This window comes from Bufo bufo, chromosome 4 (genome assembly GCF_905171765.1).
Source record: "Bufo bufo chromosome 4, aBufBuf1.1, whole genome shotgun sequence".
NCBI classification, from domain to species: domain Eukaryota; kingdom Metazoa; phylum Chordata; class Amphibia; order Anura; family Bufonidae; genus Bufo; species Bufo bufo.
The window spans coordinates 610117031-610129287 of NC_053392.1; the positions used below are offsets into that span (position 1 = coordinate 610117031).

At 38.5% G+C, this 12257-nt stretch overlaps 1 protein-coding gene across 1 annotated transcript in view; it reads left to right on the plus strand.

Annotated features, from left to right (window-relative positions):
• The window catches only part of ALK (ALK receptor tyrosine kinase), a 140456-nt gene that overhangs the window by 69519 nt on the left and 58680 nt on the right, over positions 1 to 12257 (plus strand). The window contains exons 14-17 of the mRNA XM_040430232.1: positions 3860 to 3958; positions 4193 to 4345; positions 11304 to 11417; positions 11636 to 11822. Coding sequence (XP_040286166.1) covers positions 3860 to 3958; positions 4193 to 4345; positions 11304 to 11417; positions 11636 to 11822 — 553 coding nt within the window. The remainder of the gene's footprint in view (positions 1 to 3859; positions 3959 to 4192; positions 4346 to 11303; positions 11418 to 11635; positions 11823 to 12257) is intronic.

A 12257-nucleotide genomic window follows, 5' to 3' on the forward strand; every position in this document is an offset into this window, starting at 1 on the left:
TACAGCTGGTATAAGTTATACATCTTCTTGTATATAGTGATATGGAGCATGCTGGTATAACCTGGGCATCTCCTGTATATAATTATATATGTACAGCTGGTATAAGTTATACATCTTCTTGTATATAGTGATATGGAGCATGCTGGTATAACCTGGGTATCTCCTGTATATAATTATATATGTACAGCTGGTATAACCTGGGTATCTCCTGTATATAATTATATATGTACAGCTGGTATAAGTTATACATCTTCTTGTATACTGCGTGCAGAATTATTAGGCAAATGAGTATTTTGACCACATCATCCTCTTTATGCATGTTGTCTTACTCCAAGCTGTATAGGCTCGAAAGCCTACTACCAATTAAGCATATTAGGTGATGTGCATCTCTGTAATGAGAAGGGGTGTGGTCTAATGACATCAACACCCTATATTAGGTGTGCATAATTATTAGGCAACTTCCTTTCCTTTGGCAAAATGGGTCAAAAGAAGGACTTGACAGGCTCAGAAAAGTCAAAAATAGTGAGATATCTTGCAGAGGGATGCAGCACTCTTAAAATTGCAAAGCTTCTGAAGCGTGATCATCGAACAATCAAGCGTTTCATTCAAAATAGTCAACAGGGTCGCAAGAAGCGTGTGGAAAAACCAAGGCGCAAAATAACTGCCCATGAACTGAGAAAAGTCAAGCGTGCAGCTGCCAAGATGCCACTTGCCACCAGTTTGGCCATATTTCAGAGCTGCAACATCACTGGAGTGCCCAAAAGCACAAGGTGTGCAATACTCAGAGACATGGCCAAGGTAAGAAAGGCTGAAAGACGACCACCACTGAACAAGACACACAAGCTGAAACGTCAAGACTGGGCCAAGAAATATCTCAAGACTGATTTTTCTAAGGTTTTATGGACTGATGAAATGAGAGTGAGTCTTGATGGGCCAGATGGATGGGCCCGTGGCTGGATTGGTAAAGGGCAGAGAGCTCCAGTCCGACTCAGACGCCAGCAAGGTGGAGGTGGAGTACTGGTTTGGGCTGGTATCATCAAAGATGAGCTTGTGGGGCCTTTTCGGGTTGAGGATGGAGTCAAGCTCAACTCCCAGTCCTACTGCCAGTTTCTGGAAGACACCTTCTTCAAGCAGTGGTACAGGAAGAAGTCTGCATCCTTCAAGAAAAACATGATTTTCATGCAGGACAATGCTCCATCACACGCGTCCAAGTACTCCACAGCGTGGCTGGCAAGAAAGGGTATAAAAGAAGAAAATCTAATGACATGGCCTCCTTGTTCACCTGATCTGAACCCCATTGAGAACCTGTGGTCCATCATCAAATGTGAGATTTACAAGGAGGGAAAACAGTACACCTCTCTGAACAGTGTCTGGGAGGCTGTGGTTGCTGCTGCACGCAATGTTGATGGTGAACAGATCAAAACACTGACAGAATCCATGGATGGCAGGCTTTTGAGTGTCCTTGCAAAGAAAGGTGGCTATATTGGTCACTGATTTGTTTTTGTTTTGTTTTTGAATGTCAGAAATGTATATTTGTGAATGTTGAGATGTTATATTGGTTTCACTGGTAAAAATAAATAATTGAAATGGGTATATATTTGTTTTTTGTTAAGTTGCCTAATAATTATGCACAGTAATAGTCACCTGCACACACAGATATCCCCCTAAAATAGCTAAAACTAAAAACAAACTAAAAACTACTTCCAAAAATATTCAGCTTTGATATTAATGAGTTTTTTGGGTTCATTGAGAACATGGTTGTTGTTCAATAATAAAATTAATCCTCAAAAATACAACTTGCCTAATAATTCTGCACTCCCTGTATATAGTGATATGGAGCATGCTGGTATAACCTGGGCATCTCCTGTATATAATTATATATGTACAGCTGGTATAAGTTATACATCTTCTTGTATATAGTGATATGGAGCATGCTGGTATAACCTGGGCATCTCCTGTATATAATTATATATGTACAGCTGGTATAACCTGGGCATCTCCGGTATATTATATATGTACAGCTGGTATAACCTGGGCATCTCCTGTATATAATTATATATGTACAGCTGGTATAAGTTATACATCTTCTTGTATATAGTGATATGGACCATGCTGGTATAACCTGGGCATCTCCTGTATATAATTGTATATGTACAGCTGGTATAAGTTATACATCTTCTTGTATATAGTGATATGGAGCATGCTGGTATAACCTGGGCATCTCCTGTATATAATTATATATGTACAGCTGGTATAAGTTATACATCTTCCTGTATATAGTGATATGGACCATGCTGGTATAACCTGGGCATCTCCTGTATATAATTATATATGTACAGCTGGTATAAGTTATACATCTTCCTGTATATAGTGATATGGACCATGCTGGTATAACCTGGGTATCTTCTGTATATAATTATATATGTACAGCTGGTATAAGTTATACATCTTCTGTATATAGTGATATGGACCATGCTGGTATAACCTGGGCATCTCCTGTATATAATTGTACATGTACAGCTGGTATAAGTTTAGCACTGTATTGTATTGTGTGATTTATATGGGAAGTTGGTAGAAGTTGTAGAACATGAAGGTGACTTGTTTTGGAGCAGATGAGATAAATGACTTTTCTTTATTACCAGTGTAAAATCCTGTGGAGTCTATTTCCAGTAATGTATTATAGAACATTATTCTGTCTTTTTCTGCATTATTTGGTGATTTATTTGCACACTTGGGAATTTTCGGAGCATTTTTAGCTCTCAGGTATCGCGGCGCAGACACTGCACTGAGGTGATGCAAAAAGAGACAAATCTGCAGACAACTCAATGAAGGTTTTTTTTTATTTTTATTTTTTTGACCCTGTGCCACATTATGTAACTAGGCTGAATGCACATTGTACTTGACTTTATGCTTTATACTCTAATCACACCAAGAGCTGCATGCAAAATTCTGTTGATTTGCTTCTAACCTGAATGTGGGTGAATGCACATAAGATCTGCACAAATTTCTGCACGGATTTATGTACTTTTCTGCAGCATATCCCCACCAAAATCCGTAATGTCTAACACCATTTTTTGGCGTGGATTCGATACAGTTTTGTCGCAGTTCTTCCATTGAAAAGGGTGAAATCCGCAGCTAAAATCCCAAACATATTTGACATACTATTACATTTGAAATCCGTACGGCAGGTCAATTTCTGCACAGAAATAAAAAATCTGCAAAGATGTAGGTTGTTGTTCTTCAGGGTATAATTGATAGCATCCACATGAAAAAAAACGGAACCACTGAACGCCATCGCAGACAAAAGATCCGGACCATATGGTTCACGTGTAAGGGGCGGTTGACACCATAATGTATCAGCCTGGAGTCCAGGACCAATGAGAGGTTTTTGTTGCTGATGTAGTTAGTGATTAGATACATTGGATACAATGTAGCAAACTATTTCTTTTAGACCCTAATGTCAGCCGTTTAACCACAGAGATGCTGTGGTGGAGAGCGACCATGGCATATGGCGAGATAGACAGAAGGGGGGAGGGGATGTGACTATCTCTTTCTTTAAGTTTTTGGAAAATATAAAAAATACAAATATTTAAAAATTGAAAAAAAAACTTCTAATTTGTCATTAAAAAAAAAATAAAGAAAAAAAAGCTTGTTTTTGGATCACTGCACCTCTCAAAAAACTGGAATAAAAAATTATTCTACCCTAAAATGCTAGCAATAAAAACTACAACTCACTAAATAAAAAAAAAACTTTATACAGCTCAAAGGAAAAAGAACTAAAATGATGCGTCCGAAATTTGCTTGGTCTTTAAGGGGTTAAATTGATGTGTTCTGAAATTGTCCGACCTTTTCCTGGCAGGAGGTAATGCGGCAGAAGACAACAGCCCCGATGCGGACGGCTGGGATGGGGTGTCCTACATCAGCCTTCTGGGAGTTTTGTATACCCCACCCCTTAAAGGTAACGATTATGTAATTTTCAGGGTAACATGGGGGGAGGGGGCGGGATAAATATTGCGGTACAAATACATGCAAGCTGCCTAGTATGTGCGGATTGGTGGTGGTGATCTGGAGCCACAGAATTTCCCAGCGTCAGAGCTGTGCCTCTGACAGGAAGAGTTGTCAGGGGGACTCGAGAGCAGGGGAGCTGCAGGTAACGTCACAACCCTGAGCCGCGTCCTGTTTTATATTCTAGTGACTGAAAGCCATGGAGAAGTGGAGATAAAACTGAACCTGAACTGCAGCCACTGCGAAATGGATGAATGTTACCTGGACTCGGACTCGGAGGAGCTGACGTGCCACTGCGAGCTGGGACGGGTGCTGGCCGACGACGGGGTGTCCTGTATCGGTAACTATCCTGACAATAATGTTATAATACACTACTCGCAAAAAGTTAGGGAGTGAAATTTTTGGAAAACATAGAAAGTTCCGGCTCCTGTGATATTATATCATGAAAGTCGGGCATTTAAGTAGAAGCTGCAATGGTGATGTCCTCATCTCAAACAATTTATTGACACACAAGCCGACACCAGTGCTGGGTATACCGCCACAAAATGTCAGTGTCTCAGGAACTTGTCCTGTGGCCTTGAGCATCAATTACAGCTTGACAACGACGTCTCCTGCTGTTCACAAGTCCACTTATTGTCTGCTGAGGCATGGCGTCCCACTCTTCCTGAAGGGCGGCCCTCAGGTCATTGAGGTTCTGGGGTACAGAGTTACGAGCCTCTACACGGCGACTCAGCTGATCCCATAGGTTTTCAGAGGGATTCATGTCTGGAGAAAGTGCAGGCCACTCCATTTGAGGTCCTCCAGTCTCCAGCAGCCGTTCCCTAATGATGCCACATGGATGAGCTGGTGCATTGTCCTCCATGAAGATGACATTAGGCCTGTGTTGTTGATGCAGAGGCACAATGACTGGATCACTGATGTTATTCTTGGCTTGTCACAGGACCATTCACACAGTGTACGGCAGTTCTGTATTGACTAGACCCACCTGCCCACACTGTAACATCGCCACCACCAAAGGCTCGTCTGGTGACCACTGTGGCTGATGCATAGCGCTCTCCTTCACTGAACAGCACTGAGTCCACTGATCCCTCATCCAGCGTAGATGCTCCCTGGCCCATGCAAGACGATGAAGCCTTTGCCTGGTGGTGCGGTGAGGTATCCTTGCAGGTCGTCTAGCACGCAGACCACGCTGATATAAACCGTTTTGAATGGTCTGACGTGACGCTTGGGTGCCTCTTACCTCCCTTAAATGTGCCTGGAGTTGTGTGGCATTCATCATCTGGTTCCACAGGGCATTGTTCACAATGAAGCGGTCATCAGTGTAGAATGTGGCCAAAGGACGTCCACTTCTCTGCCTTTCTGTGACTCTTCCAGTCTCTGTATCTCTGACACAACCTGCTGATGACACTCTGTGACTTTCTAACTTCAGGGGCCACTTCCGTCTGAGAACTTCCTGCATGAAGCCTCGCAATGGTGAGGTACTGTTCATCAATTGTTAGGTGAACAGGTGAAAATGTGAACAGCATGATGAGGAGGAGGAATGTTTAAATACCAATTCTAATTGAACCAGGAAACGTATTGGGCGATTCATGGATCAAACACCTGTTGTGAATTTTGCCGTTAAGCTCCTCGTTAGAGAACAGCAAGTTGTGCAAAAAGTACTGAAACACGGAACAGTTGGACATGTGCATTCAGAAGTCTAGTGAAGGTCACATTACGTTCACCTGTAAAGGTTAGAGGGCATTTTAGGTTCATCCTGAAATTTCACCCACAAGCCAAATATCCCTAAGTTTTTGTAATTAGTGTATATCAACATCATTATAGTTTAGGTGAAGAGTCATCATGTGTCACAATCATGGGGTTACTGGAAGATTAGATATAAGGAGCTGTTTGCAGAACACATTTGTTTAACCCTGTTCTGCCAGTGACGTGGAAGGGGCGCTTTGGTCACCAGAGATTTTCTTCCCTAGTAAACAAACTATGGAAGAACAAACAAAAATACTCTTTTTGACTCCATAGTGATCCTTCCATGCGGGGTCAGAATGGGGTTGAAAGGCAGCACTGGAACAGAAATCTCATTGCACCCCCTCCCCATAACTAAAAAACTTGTGTCACACAAACCACACTCCAGCAGGTTCTGCTTTACTTAGGCTACTTTCACACTGGCGTTTTGAATTCCGTTTGTGAGATCCATTTTTTAGGGATCTCACAAACGGTTTAAAATGGATCAGTACAGCCCCAATGCATTCTGAAAGGATAAGGATCCGCTCAGAATGCATCAGTTTGGCTCCGTTCCGCCTCCATTCCGCTCTGGATGCGGACACCAAAACACTGCTTGCAGCGTTTTGGTGTCCGTCTGGCGATGCGGAGCCAAGCGGATCCGTCCTGACTTATAATGTAAGTCAATGGGGACGGATCCGTTTTCACTGACACAATATGGTGCAATTGAAAACTGATCCGTTCCCCATTGACTTTCAATGTAAGTCAGGACGGATCCGTTTTGACTTAGACTTTTTTTAAAAAAGAATAATGCAAACAGATCCGTTCTGAACGGGCACAAGCGTTTGCATTATCGGTATGTAACCACATATGCAAAACATCTCTCCAGCGGCGCCCAAAAAAAACCACCATGCAGCACAAGATACCTCCCCCGCAGCACCAAGCAAATGTCATAGTGCAGCACAAGATAACTGATCCTCAGCACCAAGCAAACATCACAGTAACATAGTAACATAGTATATAAGGCTGATAAAAGCCCTCCGTCCATCCTGTTCAGCCTGGTATCCTGCAAGTTGATCCAGAGGAAGGGAAAATACCTCCCCGGCAGCACCAAATATCACAGTGCAGCACAGCATACCACTGTGGCAGCGCCAATCAGATACTACAGTGCAACACAAAATACCTTCCCAGTAGTGTCAATCAAATACTACAGCACCACTGGCAGCAATGTACCCTTTATAGACTGGCAGAAACATTGTGAGCGACATTGAGATGTATGCTATACTCCAACTGAAAATGATGAAATTATGGAATCATAATCACACAGACAACTTGCAACTATAAGTACCAACATAGTAACATAATCATACCAGCATAGTAACATAGTAACATAATCATACCAGCATAGTAACATAATACCATAATCATAGTAACATAATCATACCAGCATAGTAACATAGTAACATAATCATACCAGCATAGTAACATAATCATACCAGCATAGTAACATAGTAACATAATCCTACCAGCATAGTAACATAGTAACATAATCATACCAGCATAGTAACATAGTAACATAATCATACCAGCATAGTAACATAATACCATAATCATAGTAACATAATCATACCACAAGAGGACACAGTTTTAAATTAGAGAGGCAAAGGTTTAACAGTAATATCAGGAAGTATTACATTACTGAGAGAGTAGTGGATGCATGGAATAGCCTTCCTGCAGAAGTGGTAGCTGCAAATACAGTGAAGGAGTTTAAGCATGCATGGGATAGGCATAAGGCCATCCTTCATATAAGATAGGGCCGGGGGCTATCCATAGTATTTAGTATATTGGGCAGACTAGATGGGCCAAATGGTTCTTATCTGCCGACACATTCTATGTTTCTATGTTTCTATACCAGCATAGTAACATAATACCATAATCATAGTAACATAATCATACCAGCATAGTAACATAGTAACATAATCATACCAGCATAGTAACATAGTAACATAATCATACCAGCATAGTAACATAGTAACATAATCATACCAGCATAGTAACATAATAACATAATCATACCAGAATAGTAACATAGTAACATAATAACATAATCATACCAGAATAGTAACATAGTAACATAATACCATAATCATAGTAACATAATCATACCAGCATAGTAACATAGTGACATAATCATACCAGCATAGTAACATAATACCATAATCATAGTAACATAATCATACCAGCATAGTAACATAATACCATAATCATAGTAACATAATCATACCAGCATAGTAACATAGTAACATAATCATACCAGCATAGTAACATAGTAACATAATCATACCAGAATAGTAACATAGTAACATAATACCATAATCATAGTAACATAATCATACCAGCATAGTAACATAGTAACATAATCATACCAGCATAGTAACATAATACCATAATCATAGTAACATAATCATACCAGCATAGTAACATAGTAACATAATCATACCAGCATAGTAACATAATACCATAATCATAGTAACATAATCATACCAGCATAGTAACATAGTAACATAATCATACCAGCATAGTAACATAGTAACATAATCATACCAGCATAGTAACATAGTAACATAATCATACCAGCATAGTAACATAATAACATAATCATACCAGAATAGTAACATAGTAACATAATAACATAATCATACCAGAATAGTAACATAGTAACATAATACCATAATCATAGTAACATAATCATACCAGCATAGTAACATAGTGACATAATCATACCAGCATAGTAACATAATACCATAATCATAGTAACATAATCATACCAGCATAGTAACATAATACCATAATCATAGTAACATAATCATACCAGCATAGTAACATAGTAACATAATCATACCAGCATAGTAACATAGTAACATAATCATACCAGAATAGTAACATAGTAACATAATACCATAATCATAGTAACATAATCATACCAGCATAGTAACATAGTAACATAATCATACCAGCATAGTAACATAATACCATAATCATAGTAACATAATCATACCAGCATAGTAACATAGTAACATAATCATACCAGCATAGTAACATAATAACATAATCATACCAGCATAGTAACATAATAGCATAATCATACCAGCATAGTGACATAGTAACATAATCATACCAGAATAGTAACATAATACCATAATCATAGTAACATAATCATACCAGCATAGTAACATAGTAACATAATCATACCAGCATAGTAACATAGTAACATAATCATACCAGCATAGTAACATAATACCATAATCATACCAGCATAGTAACATAGTAACATAATCATACCAGAATAGTAACATAATACCATAATCATACCAGCATAGTAACATAGTAACATAATGATACCAGCATAGTAACATAGTAACATAATCATACCAGAATAGTAACATAATACCATAATCATAGTAACATAATCATACCAGCATAGTAACATAGTAACATAATCATACCAGCATAGTAACATAATCATACCAGCATAGTAACATAATACCATAATCATAGTAACATAATCATACCAACATAGTAACATAATCATACCAGCATAGTAACATAGTAACATAATCATACCAGCATAGTAACATAATACCATAATCATAGTAACATAATCATACCAGCATAGTAACATAATACCATAATCATAGTAACATAATCATACCAGCATAGTAACATAGTAACATAATCATACCAGCATAGTAACATAATACCATAATCATAGTAACATAATCATACCAACATAGTAACATAATCATACCAGCATAGTAACATAATACCATAATCATACCAGCATAGTAACATAGTAACATAATCATACCAGCATAGTAACATAATAACATAATCATACCAGCATAGTAACATAGTAACATAATCATACCAGAATAGTAACATAATACCATAATCATAGTAACATAATCATACCAGCATAGTAACATAGTAACATAATCATACCAGCATAGTAACATAGTAACATAATCATACCAGCATAGTAACATAATACCATAATCATAGTAACATAATCATACCAACATAGTAACATAATCATACCAGCATAGTAACATAGTAACATAATCATACCAGCATAGTAACATAATACCATAATCATAGTAACATAATCATACCAGCATAGTAACATAATACCATAATCATAGTAACATAATCATACCAGCATAGTAACATAGTAACATAATCATACCAGCATAGTAACATAATACCATAATCATAGTAACATAATCATACCAGCATAGTAACATAATACCATAATCATAGTAACATAATCATACCAGCATAGTAACATAGTAACATAATCATAACAGCATAGTAACATACTCCTACCAGCATAGTAACATAGTAACATAATCCTACCAGCATAGTAACATAGTAACATAATCATACCAGCATAGTAACATAGTAACATAATCATACCAGCATAGTAACATAGTAACATAATCATACCAGCAGAGTAACATAGTAACATAATCATACCAGCAGAGTAACATAGTAACATAATCATACCAGCAGAGTAACATGGTAACATAATCATACCAGCAGAGTAACATAGTAACATAATCATACCAACATAGTAACATAGTAACATAATCATACCAACATAGTAACATAATCATATCAGCATAATAACATAACATAAATATACCAGCATAGTAACATAATACCATAATCATACCAGCATAGTAACATAATACCATAATCATAGTAACATAATCATACTAGCATAGTAGCATAGTAACATAATCATACCAGCATAGTAACATAATCATACCAGCAGAGTAACATAGTAACATAATCATACCAGCATAGTAACATAATACCATAATCATACCAGCATAGTAACATAATACCATAATCATAGTAACATAATCATACCAGCATAGTAACATAGTAATATAATCATACCAGCATAGTAACATAGCAACATAATCATACCAGCATGATAACATAGTAACATAATCATACCAGCATAGTAACATAGCAACATAATCATACCAGCATAGTAACATAGTAACATAATCATACCAGCAGAGTAACATAATACCATAATCATACCAGCATAGTAACCTAATACCATAATCATACCAGCATAGTAACATAATACCATAATCATAGTAACATTCATACCAGCATAGTAACATAGTAACATAATCATACCAGCAGAGTAACATAGTAACATAATCATACCAGCAGAGTAACATGGTAACATAATCCTACCAGCAGAGTAACATAGTAACATAATCATACCAGCAGAGTAACATAATACCATAATCATAGTAACATAATCCTACCAGCAGAGTAACATAATACCATAATCATAGTAACATAATCCTACCAGCAGAGTGACTCGGACACACATTAGGTCATGTGGTTTTGTCAGCACAAGGTTTGGCTCCTCGGTGAAGCACCCGCTCGTTCTCGTGGAGTTCATTATATTGCTTCTGCTCCACGTATGTTACCCGGGTTATTATCTGTATATGAGGAAATAAACCTCCGGAAATAATATTTTTATGTTACAGACGATCAGATCCAGCCGGCGCAGGAGACGCATCTCCCTCTGTCCTTGGTCTTATCCATTGTGACATCGGGGCTGGTGGCCGCCCTCATTCTGGCCTTCTCCGGGATAATGATTGGTGAGTAACCAGCAAATTATTGGACGAAGACCCTTATCATCGAGCAATCCGCAGACCCCCAGAAGTATCACACAGGATATGATTAGACACACAGCTCAGCAGACAGTATCACAGGCTTAGATACACTTCTGTAGAGCAGTAGATACATCTGTACACATCTTTTCTGCACATTACATTTTTGTATCTCTGTCTCTCATTTCCCTGTCCTTTGTCTCCAGTTTATCGGAGGAAGCACCAAGAGCTCCAGGCCATACAGATGGAGCTACAAAGCCCAGACTACAAGCTCAGCAAAGTCCGGACGTCCACCATCATGACGGACTACAACCCCAACTATTGCTTCGCTGGCAAGGTCACATCCATAGGAGACCTGAAGGAGGTGCCCAGGAAGAACATCTCCCTGATAAGGTAAGTATATTGCATACATATATATATAATGCATTGGACTATACGCTGCAAGGCATGATGGGAGAGATAATCAGAAGAAAAAGGGGGCTGAGTAAAAAAAGAATTTTACTTTAAATATCGATACAATGTAACAGGCCAGGTAGTCATTTAAAGGGATTCTCCAGTTAGAGCCTCCGCATGTGATTCCATCAATATATCGATGTAAGTGGTAATCACTAAACAAGGAGATGGGTGGACATAGCATAAGACTCATAGCATAAGACTCTGCTTTAAATCTATCACTGAAGGGCTGGTGGTAGGTGACCATAATCCGGAGGCACTCCAGAAGTCCAATGAAGATGAACTGAGCAAGTCTCCTGGACCATACCATTCTGTTTTAGGGGTGGAATCATTGACACAAAAGAGAAAACCCCTTTAAGCTCCACCTTGGGTTCA